At 49.4% G+C, this 18793-nt stretch overlaps 1 protein-coding gene across 1 annotated transcript in view; it reads left to right on the top strand.

The window, feature by feature from the left end:
- The window catches only part of PRDM2 (PR/SET domain 2), a gene marked incomplete at its 3' end in the record, with an annotated part of 61294 nt that extends 59733 nt beyond the window's left edge, over positions 1–1561 (top strand). Inside the window, exon 8 of the mRNA XM_082009381.1 lies at positions 1453–1561. Coding sequence (XP_081865507.1) covers positions 1453–1561 — 109 coding nt within the window. The remainder of the gene's footprint in view (positions 1–1452) is intronic.
- Positions 1562–18793: the final 17232 nt, after the last annotated feature.

The raw sequence follows: 18793 nt of genomic DNA, 5'->3' as shown, positions 1-18793 counted from the left end.
TCTAAATAAGAAGAAAATTAAAATTTCTCTTTTCTAGTTATAGTAAAGAACCGAAGCCAAACAAACTAAACTTATTTTGGATATTCTGCTGTTTGCCTTGGTAATAGTCCTTATACAGGACAACAAAATCTGGCTTTTGTTGACTTCCTCATTACCACTTTCTGATTCTTACACACTAGATGAATGCTTCAGTATTAAATTCACAAAGGCTGGAGAGTATGATTTACATATAACAATAACAGAACTTTGGCAGACTATTTTAACCACAAATTTTAATTTGGAAATAATTGAATTGCTTGCTTTTAAAAATTTCTGTGGTTTTGTGTTGTAATGGAAAATTTTGCACTTCTTTATGTCTAACTTGCAGTTACGCTGCGCTGCAAAATCTGTATCTAAGGACAAACGATAATGGCAATCTCCTTTAACGGGTGTCTGTTGAACTCTCAAAATTACCTGGAGAGCAACCTAACTTTTAACTATTCCTAAACACGTTGTTATGTAATAAAATTACTTTTCAAAAGATGTTCCCTTGGAAGAACATGAGTAGCTGGGTTTGGTTAGAGCTTTGAAGATGTTGCCTTATACAAGGTGGGTGAGTCGTTACCGCAGGGGTGGGGATGCGCAGCTGCGAGGGGGAGCAGACATGCGTCCGCACGCACCACGGAGGTACAAGTATGTGCAAGATAGCAAAAGGTGCCGAATTTAAAAACAAATAGGGTGTTTTTTTTAATCTTTTAGTGTAAGGAAAATTAGCTTGGGTATACATTTGAGCTGAGACCCTTATGTTCAGAATATGGCATAAGCCTTTCTATTTCCCTTGCTTTGACTCAGGTTTTCAGGCTTTCTTCTTGAAATCGGTTGACAAAGGTGTAATACCGTCAGTTAAAATCTCTGATTTTCACTTTCACTTCGGTATTCTTGGAGTTGGTTTAAGATTTTAAGTGAAATAACGTATCATCTGCAATAAAGGCACAGTAGCGGTGCCAGTGCTATAGTGGCAAAAGTATTCGGCGGACTTTGACCTTGGGAAAAACGACCAGATGTGGTATTGTGCTTATGTGAAGTAAAATTCCTTTTCCGTAAATACGTATTTTAAAACCTGATACAGACTGTTGTGAGAAAATAGACCGTGACTCTTTTTCACATAACTCCGGATTTGTCCGTCTGTCCCAGTTGGAGGGTCTCTAACTGGGACGTTGCGTGGGAGGCTGGATGCTGCTTCCAGTTGACATTGTTTCCTACTTAAACTTAACGGGGTAGGTTCTGAGCAAGGCAAAAAAAAACCCCTGTTGCCTTCAGAAGTGGCTCTCGGTACTTGCAGGGTGGGTGGAGTGTGAAGGTTTTTTTTTCTCGCCGCTCACTAAAGGCCCTGCCGGGCCCTCAAGCATGTCTCTGCTGTTCTTCCCGGTACCCTAAGGCGTGTATATGAGTTTCTTCTGCCTCTTTGTACAGTTACAGACTCCGCATGGCCTCTAGATGTCCTTCCTCCTCTTCGCATAACTCCAGCGCCAGGCACTGCAAGAAACCCAGCTGCGCCGCGTCCCACTTCTTCAAGGAATAGACTCTTCCGCGGGTCCAGCCGGGTGCCACATCCAGGTACAGCAATGCCGCCGCGGGGGACGCGCAGAGCTTACCCGTCCCGTGTTTCTGTGGGCAAGGAGGGCGAAGCGCTTACAGACGTTAGCCGGGGCTCGGAAAGCCCACGGCGCCGTTGCCCGTGTCGTAACCGGTCACTGGTAAGAAAGCAGGCGTGAAGGGGGAGGGCACGGTGCCCTGTGCCAGAAACGGGGCCTCTCCGTTAAATCATCGAGCACCGGGGACGAGGTCTTCTCTAGTGGCGTGTACCTCTGTCCTCTGGATCAGAAGGATCTGTTAGGGCAGCGTCAGCCCTTTAGCCTCGTGCAATGTGTAAGTAAGGAGAATTTGCTTTTGTTTATGAGCCTTTAAGACCTGAGGTGTTGCTCCTCTGGATCCGCTGGGGAGCTTGAAGGTGGTGGTAATTTTTCTAAGGAAGGGGTTTGTCCCCGCCTCGGAAGCAGTGCTATCTGTCTGATCGTAGTAGTGGGCAAAGTCCTTTCAGATCTTCTAGGCTGAATGGATAAACGCTGAACAAATATTAACTCTGCCCCCCCCCAAAAAAAAAAAAAAAAATTTGCCTGGGAATGCGTCTTACGGCTGGCTGCTTTGGCTGAACGCCAGAAGCTCCAAGACCAGTATTGCAACGCAGATCGCAGGGCCAGGATAACGTACAAAAACGTTAGTTGGGCTTGTGGCGAGAGAAACTGGTGTAATAAAGCTCTATAGGCTTGGACAAATTAACCATCTGTCCCAGTGTTATTGGTGAAGCTGAGTTGATTTCCCGTTGGTTGACTTTAAACAAGACGCTGTCTTCTGCTCCTTCATTTCCCCACCCGCAACATGCGCATGGTCACCTCCTTTATACTGACGTGGTAGCTAAGGAACATTAGACTTGCTCGTGTAAAGGTGAAGGTGAGAATGAGTGCCAGCAAAATCCAGATGCTGCAGCCTGAAATTTATTCTTTGTTAAATATGTTCCAAAAAATAACATTTGGGGGAGAAAGTTAGTAAAATTCTGAAGTTTACTACCTCCTGAATAACGGGAGTGGCTGCTAATGAAATGGGAACGTCCCTAAACTGCGGCATAGACCATGTAGTCGTGGGAAGCCCAAGCCAAAGTTAAATCACGGACATCGCTCCTGCGCAGCACTCGGCGAATGACTTGCCCCGCTTCCAGCTCAGCGTAACGGGGCAGTTACTACTTAATCTTGAAGCTGCCTCTGATTAAATGCACCTCTCTGTGTATTCGCAGGTACTGGGAACTTTTGACTGGAAAAGGTGAGGTGAAGTAATCCTCAAGCATTGTCCTCTCCTGCTTTTTCTCAGATGAGGTGAGACCAGTTCCTCCGTAGCTAGCAGGGACAGTGGTTTCTTCTGCTGGACGCAACGGTGCGCTTTTGTCATATTGTCCTTCCTTCCAGAGGGAGAGGGAGAGAGCGCAGAGCAGGGCTCCTGCCTTCTCCAGAGAGTGCTGAACTGTGGATGCTGGTGAGAGGGTGATCTCAGGGTCCCTTGCCCCGCGGAGTCCACGTACAACAGCCGGTGGAATAGCATGGAGAAATGTTCAGACATTTGCAGGCAGATTAACCATGTTCAGAGGGCTGGTGGGTCTGGATGAGTCTCCTCTTTCTGGTAGAACACAGAGGGGTTTAACATACTATGCAATTAAATTCTGAAAAGACTGTTACATCATTTTAGTTTTACATCCTAACGGGTAAAGAACTGGGCATCCCACAAAAATCCACTGAAGGGAGTGGTAGGTTTTGCTGAGGTTTCCACATCTGACGTCTGTAGGTCTCTTGACTTTGTACCATTAGCTTTAATTGGCGTGATGCCATTGCTTTCGAAGTGCGTCGGGACCCACATTTTTTTTTTTTTTTTTTGGAAGACCACCTGTTAAGTAATTTCTGCGAATGTGCTGGTAGCCCGGGTTCGTAACAGGACAAGCATCCATTTCTCAAAAGCTGCCATTACATTTGTTGCCAGCCTGGTACTCTGTTATAGTCGGGATTTATTTCTTTAGTGAGAGTATCAAGCACGCGTGTTGCTGTGCAATATCAAGCAACGCTTCTTAAATACAGAGCTTGTGTTCGCAACTCGATACAAGCGTGTTTAGTGTCAGCGGTCTTGTAGAGAGGGCGTCCATGAAGGTAGCTGGCAGCCAGTGAAGACAAGTGGCAGAAACGTGCAGGTCAGTTGGTAAAACGCAGTGCAAAAAGGTCTCTTGCCTTTTGCTCCACAGTGGTGACAATCACACCCGGGTGCGTCATCTGGCCCCTGCAGATTTCACCTCCCAGATGAAGGGTTCCTTCAGTCAAGAGAAGTCTTTGCAGGATCCCCGCTGATGTAGCGTCCAGGTTTGGGGTTTTTCAAGATGGCCAAGGGGGTCGATTGCCTATTTCCCCCCTTACTTCAGTCAATCCATACTTCTCCTTGTCTTTGCACTCCACACAGATAAGCGCACGTCTGTGTACGCACACGTTAGTTGAGGGAAAAACAAGTGCCCGGTTGATACTCCTTCCCACCACCACCCTGAAAAAGTAAAAAAAAAAATCAGTTATATATATATGTGTATATATATATGACATATATATTAATATATATATGTCGGAAATTGCTGAAAACAGTTAATTTTTTTTGTAGTTTTGATGAAAATCAAATTGTTCGAAATGAATGCAAAAGCTTTAAATAAAGACATTGGTTTTGTTCAGCGTAAAAATGTTTTAGCTACATGTTGTTTGAGTCGGAAAGAAAAGGTCTTCGGGACCTTGTATTATCTAGCTACGGATTTTTTGGATAAACCCCTGTTGGAGGCTTTCTAAGTGCAATTGTGGTTTGGGGGAAGGCTGAGGTGCTGAGAACTAGATGAGCCATAAAAAGCTACATCCCCTCCCATGTTGGAAGTGATGCTTCCAGTTCACGACTGTGAGACCATTGAGATGCCGGCTTTGTGGGGAGAGCGTGTGCCGTGCTGGCTGCTCTGTCTCTTTCCTAGAGTGGTGAGTCTCTAGGATCTGTCCCCTCTTGAGCTTTTTGCTAGCAATAATTTCCTCTTGAAATATGTGAGGTACTAATTTCAAACAAAGGCTGAAATTTTTCATAGCAGCCTTGGACGACTGAGATTCTCATTATTCATTAAAACTAGTCGGAAGTGAGCATCCAAACCTGCCAGGCAGCTTGGTAAATCTTGGCCAAATAGCACAGAAATTAACGTTTCCTGGCCTTATGTGTATCTCAAAGCTGGCGTGCACATACAGCGCTCTAATCAGTTTGGCTGACTTTAGTTTTGCACGTTATCTTTCTTTTTATGTTCTCTCCATGTTATCTCCTTCCTCTCATCATCTAGTATTAGTATGGTAAACCCTGTTCTCTCAAACAGGAATTATCTTCCTGTGTGTCTGGACAGCATCGAGATTATTTGAAAAATGAATATACAGTGCTAATAAAGCCCAGCTCCAATATACTCTGTCTTAAAGCACCAGTATGATACGCCCTTGATTTTCCCCATGCAACTTTGTTAGGCATTTTGTCGAAGATCACACTTACTGTATAAATTTTCCCTGGTCACTTGAGGATTGTTGCTGAGGAAGAGCTTTCCTGCCATGCAGCCCAAATCCTGCTTTAAACAATCGGTTTTTCTGAGAGCCACTCAACTTCCAATAGCAGTAAGTTGAATTAAGTACAGAGTTTCTGGCATGGATGCTGCTCAATTTAGTGCCTTTAAGGCATACCAATGAGGCTATTAGATGTCACTTTTGTGCAATTTATTTTTGCTGCTTTTTTTTTTAGAGTGGTATTAATTATAATAACTGACAAACTCAAGGAGAGGAGCGTGTAAATTGTTGTGATACATGAACGTTTTTCCCAGAGAAATTCTGGTTTATCGCGCAAGCCTGTAAATATGTATTTACAATTTTAAAAGCACGTCTTTATGTCCCTGGTTGTAAATGCTCTGTTTTTAAAGTTTTATAACATGTGTTACTCAACCAAGAGACCACAGCACACAGCTTTATATTGTACTGGTCTGTTTGAAGGATTCATTACGGTCTAAGCTGTGGCAGAAGAATATCCACACCACTGACAAGAAATAACCCATCGTTATACCAGACATTTCATCTTTTTCCCCTCAGATAACAAACGCAGTTTTTTGGGGAGGGTGGGTGAGTTGATTTTTCTTGCAGGAAAAAGAATCAGTTCAAAATGGTGTCATTTCTCTAGAACGATGAGGATATTTTATTCACAGTAAATTCAGGAAAATATGCCTTTTTTTTTTTTTTCCCCAAGGCAGAATTTCACAGTTTTGCAGCAAATTTTTAACCTCCCCCGTGCCTGCTGATGAAACGTGAAATTTTGCCCTTGACCAATATCACAAATTCTTGTGAAAATTCAAGGAGAGGGTGGGGAAAGAGCTCAGGTTTTGCATGTAGGAATTTGCGAGGCTGACACCGGTAGCTCTGCAGTGCTCTCATGACAATTGCTGGTATGGAGAAGTTGATTAAGAATAAACTGTGTGGAGATGTGGTGTTACCTGGTTGGTGCTTGGGTTCTTGAACATTGCTCTGGAAGACTGAAAGCTCTGTTGTCTGTCCGCCATGTAAAAACAAAGAACAACAATAAATTAATGTGACAAACCGCATCATGGAAATATTTATTATTATTTCAGCAAAGGAAGTCTTCAAAATGGAGATCCAATGTATTCTAGCTCTGAAATGGTTTGGAATTTTTCTGGTGGGTGGCAGGAGAGGGGGGAGGAGATGGAAATGTCCCCTTGGTCTATCAAGCTCCATGCGTGCTAACAGTAATTACTGCAGACTGAGCTCTCCCGACAGCCTCAGCCTCGGGGTCTATGCGCTTGGGTAAGCAGCACGCAAGCCCGTTGTCCTCTGGACTCTCCCTTCGAAGCCAAAGCTCTCGTTGAAGCGTTGCAGCCTTGTGGAAGCAACATGGTGCAATGAACTTCAAGGGTTGCTGTCCTCTGCAGGAGGGTGGAAGTTTGAGCAAGGCACGAAGTGGGAGGGTTTTTCGCTGCCTAGAGACGGTCCCTGTTTTGTTCATCTCCGTTAGAAGGGTACACTCCATCACAGCTCCTGGAGGGGGAGTTTTATACCTCGTCTACGTCGCGCAGGGCCAAGGGACTTGGCAGTTCGTTAAGGGCGTCGCTGAGGGTCGGTGGGCAGCCATTCGTCACTGGTGCATTAATTCAGCCACATTCTTTAAAAACAATAGCAGATACAACAAAAAGGTTTGGGAACAATTGAAGTATAGGTATTAATATTAATTTCACGTGGGCTAAAAATGGCTCTTTTGCCCCAGAAAATCTGAGGATTCCTTATGCATTCTAAATCTGACCTGTTAGTAAAAAAATCACTGTTGTCACCATTGCACATCGTTGCCTTGCCTGCAGCACCCTACCAGTGAGTCAACCTTCTCTTACGTCTTGTAACCTACTTGAATGGCATTCAGGCTTGGTTAAGTTTTGAGTGATGAGATTTTGCTGAGCTGTATTTCTCTCCCTGCATGAGAATCTTCTGAAATACTCTTGAGCCAAATAACTGCATGCTTTCTCTTATCTGTCTGTTCTGTCACACGGAGCAGCACTAGTTACTCCTTTTGGCTTTTTTGGAAGGAGACTACCTTCAGAAACAGGTAAGGAACAAAAAACCTCATTCTCATAATGAAGTTATGGCCTTAGTGCTGTTTATTTTACCGCTGTATGTACCACACTGCTTGCGGCTGCCAGGAGGCAGAAGGATGCAGACAACGCGACGTTGCCGGTGGCAGAATCCCCTTACAGAGACTGGGAAAACTGGCTAGGCTGTTCCAGCCTTGGATGCCAGTGCCAATTGTTAATAGTCCTTCAAGGCTATAGGATGCACAGAGTCTTACGTGTGCTCAAGAAAAAAAAACCACTTAGTGGACATGGAGGACACAAGTGCATCACACCTGCGATCCCCAACGGCTTGTCATCTCCTGTGAGACGAGTGAGCTGTGGAAGAACGGTAGAAATAGAAACGTACGTCACGCGCTGCTGAGTAACGTCTTCCCGGCCCGTGAGCAACGCCGCCTTTCACCTCCGTGTCGTTGGCCTGCGTCAAGGCAAGGTCATTGCTCCGAAGTCGCTGCGGCTGAGGACCGGCAGCCTGGGTGAGGTGAGGAGCGGATGCTCCCGCCCGGTGCCGCAGGGCGTGCAGAAATAGCGCTGTGCCCTTGGCTGCAAGAGGCACTTCTCCGGGTGTGGGGATGAGCTAGCCTGGGAGGAGGAGCACGTTCTGGCATTACTATTACCTTAGATATGAGATGCTAGCGCTAACTCCCCCTCCCCCCTTTTACTGCTCTGCTAAGCTCTGGGTCACCTTGACTTTAGCGGAGCTTTGCAGGGTTGGTCTCATTTTTTTTGGTTCTTATTTCCCCCCCTTGCTTTGCCAGTGTCACTGGCTGTGCGAAGAGCTAGGCGAGAGGGTGTTCTCTCCAGGCTCACCTCCTCCTCACCCCTCCAGCTGAGGCTCTGTCTGGGGACCAGCATTACATCAGCAAATTTGTACTATAAATCGTATTGCGCGCGATTATACTCGCATCCTGTCCTCTGCACAATACATTTACTCTTGTACGTTGAATCTTCCTGCAGCCGGAGTGCTTAACTAACAGGCTCCTTGAACTGCGTTCCGTGGTTTCTCTACGGAGTGCGGTCATTAAGGCTTACCTGGGGGGTATTGATTTAGGAATGCATCTTAATGTGACCTCGAGAAGTGAAATATCCAGACTATTTCCTTTAGTATTCCGTCCTAGGAGATAATGTCTGTATCTGAATTCAGCTTCTCTTTGTGCCCAGCACCCAATGATTAGAGTCCTTTCATTGCTGGTATTTCTTTTCAACAGGATATTTATATATTAATGAAGCCATACTTCAATCTTACTTTTGATCAGCTACCCGCAGAATTCTCTTTTAGGGTAGGATGACTTCTTTCTGCACCGTTTACATAATTTCCCTCTGTGGCATTCAAACTTTTACTTTTGGAAAGAATAAAACCCAACCAAACAAAATTCTCTTTCAGCCAAGAATTGATGGAGCTGTAATCTGAAGGGAGAAATATGTTTAATTGCTCTTTCTGATGCCAAACCTTAAGTGCATTGCTTCAGATTCATTGTGAGTTCTACAAAATACTCAATTTTCCTTGCATGACACAAGCATCAGAATTGCATAAACGTTCCAGAATGATCTCAGTAGTGTTGTCTGCGGAGGAATACCTGCATCCGTACTTCCCTGTGCATCCAGCCGCTGGTTTTGCCGGCCCTCCTTGTGACGCTGCTGTCCTGGGAGCAAACGCAAAAATCCTTCTTCGTTACTTTTTTTCAGAGTCTCTGCCTTGTGACAGTGAAACACTGACTTCTGACACACAAGAAATGAGTTGTCACTCGTTACCGTTCGTTGCTGGTGACACCTCGTTAAGGATAACGTCTGAATTTCCCTGTGCTCTTTCTTGAGTCCTCCTCCATCCCAGAATCCTTTGCTACTAAGAACTTCGTTATGCGTAACCCCCGTTTCTTGCCGGGGGTATTTCCAGAGATGTTAGATATCACCCTTGGGCAGCGCCCGTTCTACTGGTACGGTGAGTGAAACTGAGTTTCTTACTTCCCCGTCATACGCGCTCGTGTGACACGCCGGTGTCCCTTCAGTGAGGTAACGCGGTGCGGAAGAGAGCAGACGCCCGTCAGCGGCATTCCCCGAGGCTCTTCCGTCCTGATGCGAACTCCCGCGCCGCCGTCACTGTGGACGGGGTGCTGGCGGTGGGCGCAGCCCCTCCTCCTGCGTCCCGCGGCTCCCACATCCCCGCCAGACGGGCCGATCGTCCGTGTGGAGACGACGAGCTCTACAGCCTCGTGAAACGGCACGCCAGGAGAGACGCCGGTCATTCCGGAGCGGGGGCTGATAAAGGTACGTTGGGTGGACTTGCTGTCACGCTCGGTGATGTGACGGGAACCCAACCGCAGCGTTGTTCAGCTGCTCGTACTGCTGCACCAGAGGAAGTTTCCCGGTGAGCCGATCTCTTTGGCTCCATCAATGAACTCCTCTGCCATATTGTCTCCGACCACGAAGCTGACATCACCCTGGGGTGGGACAAGGCCCTTCCCAGAAGGGATGCCACGCGGCGGTCTGGTAGATCTGAGATGAAGGGAGCAGAGCGCTTAACGTCTCCTGCAGCGTTATTTGCATGAATTTTTCCTTTGAAGCAAGCGCCCAGCTGAGATGGCATCTCTCTTCTTCTCGGTGACTGAAAGCAGACAAGATCGAATCTGCCCGTTAGCTGGCTAAGGCTTTATCTGTGACAAAGCTCAGAGGAAGCACACTCTGATAAAGGGAGTGAATTTTCGTTTCTAGAGATGGCTCTCCGAAACACAGGCTTGCAGAGCCAGCAATCATCCGAAAGCCTTAATGTCTGCACAGAACTCCCACGCAGAAAGCAAAGGTCCGTCAGAGCTCCCGTGGGAGCTCAGTCCATGGTGGTCACAGGCACTGGACGTCTTTTGTGTTCCCCTTTGGTGGCCACGGGGCAGCTCTAGGAGTGCTGTGCCGATAGATGCCCCTGCCTGTGCGCGGGCGTCTGGCAAGGCCCGCAGGCGCTGGCGGGGTGCAGCGTAAGGGAACGCACGGTGTTGGAGAAGGGCTGGCTGAAATCAAGTTACCTGGTTGGTTTTTTTGTCTTTTCCTACATACTCTGTAATATCTTCACCAATGACAGACAGGGACCGAGCACAGGGACTGAGCACACCCTCGGCGACAGGGCAGAGGACACCGAGCCGAGTGGGGGTCAACACACCACAGGAACGGGATGCCGTCCAGAGGGACCGGGATGGGCTCAAGGCATGGGCCTGGGGAACCTACGGCGGGGCCACAAGGCCAAGGGCAGCATCCTGCACCCGGGTCGGGGCAGCCCCGGTACCCGTACAGGCTGGGGATGAAGGGACAGAGAGCAGCCCTGCCGGGAGGGTCCTGGGGGTGCTGGGGGATGGAAAGCTGGCCAGGAACTGGCTGCAGAAGCTCACAGACCTGATGGCTGCTGCCTCAGGCCTAAAGGGGGCCGAGGAGAAATGCAGGGACAGACTCTGCAGCAGGGCCCGCAGCGACAGGACGAGCACTAACGGCTCTCGGCCAAAACAGGGCAGATTTGGGCTAGATCTAGGGAAGGCGTTTTCCACTCTGACGGGGAGGGACCCCCAGCCCAGGTTGCCCAGAGAGGGGGCAGACGCCCCGTCCCTGGAAACACCCCGGGACAGCTTGGATGGGGCTCGGAGCAACCCCGGGCAGGGGGTTGGACGAGGTGGCCTGGTCAGGGCGCTTCCGACCCAAACTGCTCTGTGATTCTATGATATTTGAGAATGCTGCCATTGTTTTTATGTCTCCTTAAGCTTAAGGGCAGCTGAACCTTCCCAGTTTACCACACAGCTTGCGTTTGGAAGCAGAAGAGCGGAATAAGCTCGCAGTTATTAACGGGTAGGGACTGACCTCCCTCTCCCTTTCACCTTCCTCCTGCGCTGCCGGTGCAGCACCCGCACGTCTCATTCACTCTGCGCAAGCACGGCACCTCTCAAACCGAGCGCCGGTGTCTCAGCAAGGGTCACGTTATTCCCAACCCTCCTATTTTTCCTTTTCATCTAAAAAGATAAGCTTTGATTCAGGTTATTAGTTTTATTAGTAGTTATTGTCTATGTGGGGGTCAATCACTGCAGCTGAGGGAGTCGGCACCTGCAGAATGGGGGGCCCTTGAGGAGCCTTGTACATGTTGAATAAAGCTCAGCTGCTTGCGGTAAGTGCAGAAGCCCAGAGGAGGAAGGTCTGGCACTGGATCCTGCATGAGGCTGGGCACAGCAACGCAGTTGTCAGCTGTGAGTGGAGTTCAGGTGAGAGGCAGCGAAGTGGAAAATACAGGAAAATTTCTGTATTTCATAGAGGGTCATAGGAGCAAAATGTACGGAGCTAATCCGGAGCATCCCTTGGCCGGCTGTTCAGAGTAAAGATCAGGCGCCGGCTGATCCTGCACTGTTGATCTCCTCTCAGCGTCTCGCTGGGCGAGAAGGTAATCGAGGCCGAGCAGGTACACGACTCCCAAACCAGCCCAAACAAGAGGGCTTGTTTTCTTGCTTTCTGGTGTTCAGGGACACGTACTGACTTGATCTAATAGCCGCAAGCTGCGAACAACGGTGTTAAATGAAGCGTGGCTGCGCAGCACGTTGCGTAACCGCTGCGGCGCGCTGCGCTGTACACAGTGCCCCATATAGGACCATCAAAGCCCACTCCGGCCGGGGAGCCGCGCAGAGCAGGAGGTGGGGGCCAGCCTGCCGTCTCCCCCGCGCTGTAGCTACCAGGCATGCTCCAAAATCAAATAGCAAACAAGCTTTAACGCTTCCCCACTTTCTCTGTTCTCCTCTGGGAAGCTTTCTTATACCCAGGGTGCCCACCCTACCAGGGACAGAGTCCTTAGATTTTCATGAATGCAGATTTTCTCATATCTCTTCTCTCACCCCGCCTTGGGGGGCTTTTTTTTTGCTTTTCAAGAATGTTCAGGCCACTCTCCCAATGCATAATGGGATTGGGGAGGAGGAAAAATATATCTGAATTGCTCTGCAACCCTAAAAGCCCTGAAATCTTGAAGAGCTGGAAAAGTTTTATTAAGGAAATAGGGGAAAGGGACTTTCAGGTAGCCTCTTGTGTAATTTTTTTTTTTTTTTAATTATGCTTTAATATTTCAGAGTCAGGTGCAGCCATGTGGTGGATTTTGCAGAGAAGTTGCCAAGCAGCTCTGGGAGGGTTTCCTGGTACATGATCAGGGATTCGTGTTGCACAAGGTGATGCTGGAGATAGAACTGACCCTCGTCCCTTGGCTCTTCACTTACCCCTTCCCACCCAGCTAAATGCCACTCCTTTTATATCAGCTTTTTCTGACAGTTTGCGTAGCTTTAGAACGTGCTCTTGTAGGCTTCCAATATCAGCAGGCTTTGCCCGAATGACAGTTTGCTCTGGGCAGCTGGGCATAGTCGGAGAGAGCAACAGGCACTGGAGTCAGGAAGGAAGAAAACAGCCACAGGAGTAAATACCTGAATGTTGATGACATCTGGACCAAATGGGCCAATTTTTGCTTTCCACTGTGTAACAGGTGAGAAGGTCAAGTTAAATCTCTGTCTTCTTTTGAGGACAGAATTTGTTCCTGTGTCTTTCGCAAAATAAACTCGCAAACATGTCTTTGTTTTGTTTTGTTTTGTTCGGATTGTACTCTGCCATAGCTGACCTGAGCCTAAAACCATTTAAATCATTACAGGAAGGAGCAATCTCAAGGGAGGCGATATCTTTCATAGTACACAACCAGTTTAGCAGCTGTTACAGTACTAAATCTACCAGTTTCTTGGGACTAGAGGGAGAGGGAGTAGGCACAATAAACTGATGAAGCTGGGATGTTCTGGGCGACGGTTTCCCGGCTGGGCGCCCACCCTGTGCAGTAGCATTGCCGGGGGAGCTGCGCTGCCTGCAGCACAGACCAGGAGACGTGACTTCCATTCCCCGCGGCTAAAATTTCTCCAGGTGTCCCTGGGCAAGTCACTTTGCCTCTCTGCCTCCGCCGGCTGCGGGAAGGCGCTGGGAACTCCGGCCGGCCTCGCCCGGGTCCTGAGCTGCCTGCAGCCGCCTCGCACGCTCCAGCCGGGGCTCTGGGTGCCCTGCTCCGGCGGTTTCGTGTTCCAGCCAGGTGACGGTGGGTGTTTTGCCGGCCGAGCGCCGACCTCTCTGCCCAGCCGGCTGCCCGAGGCCAGCGCTGGTGACTCAGGGCGGACACAAATTGCGCAGAGCTCTGGGGCCGGTACCCTGCGCAGGGGCAAAGGGAGTTTTTAAAACGGAGATGAAGCAGCGCTGCCAGGCTCTGCCTGGGGGTTCCCCCGGTGCTTTGCGCTGGGGGGTTACGGGGGTGCGGCCTGCGGCGGGCGCCGCCAGGGCGGGTTTTTTGGGTGCCGGCCCGCGCAGCCCCGCCAGCAGCGAGGGGGTTAAGGCTGGCTGCTGGCTGCCGCCTGCCCGAGTTCGCGCTTCCCCGTGCCTGCAGAAGAGCTCGGGAGCAGCCGCTGCGCCGGGGCAGGGGCGGAGGGAGGGACACTGCAGCAGGGCAGAGGAAATGTTATTTAACGGCGGCTCCAATCTCCTCCCCCTCGCCTGTTTTGCTGGGGGAAGGGGAAAGAGGTCTGTAGGGAAGGAATAAACCGGGGGGGACTGCCTGCTGCGGGCTGCTGCCGGGGCGGGCAGGGAGCCGGGCAGCCCCCGGGCAGCCCCCGGGCAGCCGCTACCGCCGCGGGCCCAGGCCGGCAGGCGCGGGGGCTCCTGTGCCATCGGCCTCCCGGCATAACCCCGCAGAGGGGCAGAGCTCTGCCCGGTGCTCCGGCATCCCCGGGTGCCCTCGGCGCGGGGGGCCGGCAGGACGGGGGTGCAGCACCCCGGGGGTGCCCGCTGCCTTGTGCGGGGGAAGCCGCCCGTGTTTCCTCGCGTGGGGGTGTGCCCTAGCGCACGGACGCGGTGGCTGCTGGCTAAAGCAGCCGGTTCCACGAGGAGAAGAACAGAGCTCGTCGGTTTGCTGTGGCAGATGGCCCAGGAGGGGTCGGTCCTCATTGCCCCATGCTGATTTGGGCCCGAGGCCACCAGACCTGCCTCGGGCACACTGCAAAACTCCTGGAGGAGGCAGAGACCGGTAAAGGTGAAAATACTGATGACACTCAGCTGAAAACATGTGTGCCGTTACCCCCCCTTGAAAAGAGAGAAGGGAGCACCCTTCGGGCTTGGGAAGAGGCACCGTTGCTCAGTGGGGGTCTCCTCCTGCCCGCTGAGGACCTGTGGGGGACAGGAGGCTTCTCACAGCTGCTGGGCTCTGCCCATGACTAACACAAAGGACCCGAAGAGAGCCATGGCCTCCTCTCCGGTGACCTCCAGCTCTGCGGCAGGCCCCGTTACCTTCTCGCAAGTTTTCGGGCAGCAGTGCCAGCTGATGGAAGCAGGTAAGAGGGGATCGCGCGTGCACGCAACCGCCACATCCTACATCTCACCTCTGGGTTTCCGATGTCCTTCACCCCCTCCCTCCCCTGTCCTGTTTCTCAAGCTCTTCCCAAAACCTGGTGTTTTTGGAAGGTTGGAGTAACCCCTGTTGTATTTGCACACCTGCCTCAACTTCTCCCAAAGCCGCTTAAAAGCTTTGTGTCCAAGTAGTTACAAATTGGAGGCAAGGGTTGGGATGGTGGTGCGTTTTGGGCTAAGGTGGCCTGGAAGGGGCTGCTCTTCGCCTGATAGCGGGAGTTACGCTTGTGCTGAGACGTGTTCGTGACACCTATAGCAGTTGTTCCCATTTCAAAACAATGACATTCAAACTGGAGGATGATTTGTTGTTTTAACGGGCGACTGTTGCAGTAAAGGGCATCTCTAGGTGTGTGGATTCTGCTGTCGTGTTCAGTGCTATGAAGGACAAAGCGTTTGTTTTTTTCCTTTGCTTTTTCTGGCTGCTGGTGTTACCATAGCACCTGGAAGCTCTGTTCCTTTTCCCAGTTGTTTTCATACACTTGTAACGTCTCTACAGATGGGCCTGATCACCCGTTGTCTGTGCCTTTTGAGGAGGGAGTGTGTAACACGACCAATCCCAAATTTTCCATCTTTGCCTTTTGCTTTTTTCCAGTAAGCACCCAGAGCTTTGCACTAGCATCCTCCTTCATACCCGAGTTCCCAAGACTAAAAGATTGGCATAATGAATTTTACAAGACTTGCTCTCTTTTTGCCTATCCCTGTTTACAGACAGCTCAGAGAATGGATGTTTTTATTTACTAACGGCTGTGGAAGTCTGGGGTTTTGCAATGATACCATAACAATACTTGCTCTGAATTTGTAGGACTCATTTTACTCTGACCTACAGGTACTTTCTTACTACTGTCTGTGATGGTGCATATATCTTAGCCAATACGTTCTCCAAAGTGTCCCATCCCCTCTTTCTCTCTCCTCTTTTCTCTTCCTTCTCCCCAACCCATTCTGTAACTAATGATGTTTGGGCTGTAGTGTTTCTCTTTACGTGGTGAGATCCAAAATATTATGTGTTAGGGTTTTGCTGTAGATCTCTGTTGGACCTTCTGTCGTGCCTCTTGTAGTACGTTCAGGGGTTGAATTAGGAGAATGGCTCGTTAGCTGATAACTATCTGGTTAACGGAGCCTGTGATCGTGCTGCTGCCTCCGAGGAAAAGTCAGGCAGGTTTTCTAGAGGGTTTGGTATTAATGTTTCATATTATATGGCCTGGGATCGGTCCAAAGTCTGTGGATCCGTTATGTCAGATGCTACATGAAGAAGAGGTGTGTGAGAAAGCCCTGGTCCTGAGAGAGCATTTTGTTTTCCAAATGAGTAAGACCAACCAGGTGGGAAAACACAGGTGGTAATTTTTGTTTGCTTTGCTTTTCCTTTCCCTTTCTTGCAGGGAAATGCCAGAGAGGAAGCCTGTCAATCTAGGGCTTTTGAATCCCACCTCGGGAACTCAGCCATAAGATTTTCTTCCTTCTGATGGACCATTTTGGTAGGATTTTCTAGATGTCTCCTCAGGCACGTGCAGCCTTCTGGTACAAGGTGCAATGCACTGTAAGGGTGGCTGCCACGAATGTCACTGACATTCAAAGCAGATGAGTGGATCATGTGTGTGGGCGATTTACATCTACTTGAGCTTTCTATTCTTAGGGCAATATCCATCTATAACCAGCATACCTGAGAGCAGAACCAAAACAGAAGCGTTTGTGGATGTGTCTCTGTTCACAGGGCCTTGCAAACCTTGCCTGGCCAAGCTGCCACCGTACTCCGTCGTTTTAACGTGGGCAGGAAGGATGCCCTAGGGAAGCGGGAGCGGGTACCGGCTTGGGACACCGAGCTCCGGTTACGTAGCGGCGTCCTGTGCCACTGAACAAAAGACGCTTGGGATGGAGCCATGAAAGGGCCCTGCGTTGTGCAGGGCTGTGCAAGCGCCGTTCCAAACCATAAAACCAGGCCTTACCCCTCTGAGTCTTTTGCAACGACCGTTTCTGAGGAGCTACGTGGAGGCAAGTTCTGACCTGTACTGTCCAAATCCACAAATGAGGCTTGTAGGCGCGCAGGACCACATCGCTGTCGACATCTGGGCTTTTTTAATAACACTGCGATGTGCTCGAACAGTAAAGGTCCTTGCCTTAATTAAATGTCGAACCATGTGCCTGGAGAAATGCCGAACTCTAAATCGGAGACTTGACAGCACAACTTTCATGTGCCACCTGGAAAGATCTCATGTTTTCCATAGCTCCTGCCTTCGTCATAAGGACTCTTTTCCTCCAAAGCACCCGCAAGAAGGGCTGGTGAAGAATGTGCCCGAGGTTTTGTGTGGCAGCACCCGTCCTCGGGGCAGGGAGCACGGCACCCCGTTGCGAATGTGTGTCCCCTCTCGCCTAATGCTGCTTTTCGGTAACTTGCTCTGAAAAACAAATACCGAATGTCTTGGAAGTTAACTTTTCTCCTGCCAGCTGCACGTCTTCCCGTTTGGTGGAAGATGTGAAGAGTTTTCTATGCAGCTGATTCTGCGTAACTGTCCAGAGAAGGGCAACGAAGCTGGTGAGGGGTCTGGAGCACAAGTCTTATGAGGAGCGGCTGAGGGAACTGGGGTTGTTTAGTCTGAAGAAGAGGAGGCTGAGGGGAGACCTTATCGCTCTCTACAGCTACCTGAAAGGGGGTTGTGGCGACGAGGGTGTTGGTCTCTTCTCCCAAGTAACCAGTGATAGGACAAGAGGAAATGGCCTCAAGTTGTGCCAGGGGAGGTTTAGATTGGATATTAGGAAAAATTTCTTCACTGAGAGAGTGGTCAGGCATTGGAACAGGCTGCCCAGGGAGGTGATGGAGTCGCCATCCCTGGAAGTGTTCAAAAAACATGTGGACGTGGCGCTTCAGGACATGGTTTAGGGGACATGGTGGTTCTGGATTAATGGTTGGACTTGATGATCTTAAAGGTCCTTTCCAACCTAGTGATTCTGTGATTATTCACGCATAGTTCTTGTAGATTTGCATAATGCCCTGGGATGTACTGTGGTAATCACAATTTTGGTCTAAGGAGTACGTTGTCATACGGGAGCCCTGCTCCAAAGCTGTTTTGCCCTTTGCCCAAGCACTGGATCTTTATTTAACCTCTAAAGGACTGTTTGCTTGTACGTTACATAGGATGCTCTTTTGAAAATTGGTTTTCTATCTTCCTGTTCTACCCCTGTGTGCTGCTGCGGGTCACCGTCCCAAGCTCCCTGTGCCTCAGTAAGTTTGTTTGCTGGGACGTGTTCCTTGCGGTTACCCATGGGTTGTTTCCTTTGCGCTGAGCACAGGCAACAGCGCAGATCGGAAAACTGCAGCTAGCTTAACTCCCTGGTTTGGGACTTCACTCGCAAAGCTCCGATTTCCCAAGGCAGTAAATCCTTGCTGTTGCAGGCGCTAAATTTGCCTGATGCACGGAAGATCTGTTGGTGTCGGCTGGGGGCACAGTCACCTCTCAGGAAAGCGTAATTTCAGCAGAAGGACTATAATTCCTACCTAGGATTGCTCGGAGAATGAGGTTTTTGTTTCACGGGCAAGCCGTGCAGGTTGGTTGGTTGGTTTTTCATCTCGTCCAACCTTAACTACAAGGCTGAGGATTTCCAAAAGGAATAATTGAGAAAGAGGCCGTTTCCATAACCCAGCCCTAAATCTTCCCGATCTCAGCTGAAAGTCCTGTCTGCCAGGCAACGCTGGAGGATCTTTGCTGTTTGAAGCCTGGACGTGAATCTGACACAGATCCTTGCTATAAATTTTGCTAAGACCAAAATGAAAGGCTCTAGGTTTTGGGTTTTTTTTTTTTTTCCCATTTGACAGTTTCTGCATTAAAAAAAGAAAAATTGCCTCAAAGTTTTATGATTGGCACTATCAAACTTAAAAGTGAGTGAGACTGAGAACTGGAAGGGTATTTCTCCATTCCCCCTCCCATGAAGTATTGAATCTATGGAGTGAGACCTGATGTCAAGGCGAGTTGAGGGCTCTCTTGATGAATTAAGCTTAGCAGGGAAACCACTTTCTTGATATGCTGGCAAATTCCAAGCAACTTGTTTGGCATAATGCGGTTTTCTGGACTTATGGCCATGTATTATTCTCTGACCCGCTGCACCATTAGATTAATTGTAATTTTC

The sequence above is a fragment of the Phaethon aethereus genome (genome assembly GCF_964289735.1).
Source record: "Phaethon aethereus genome assembly, chromosome: 21".
Lineage (NCBI taxonomy): Eukaryota > Metazoa > Chordata > Aves > Phaethontiformes > Phaethontidae > Phaethon > Phaethon aethereus.
The sequence above is the reverse complement of the archived record's forward strand: the minus strand, read 5'-3'. Positions and strand labels throughout refer to the sequence as shown.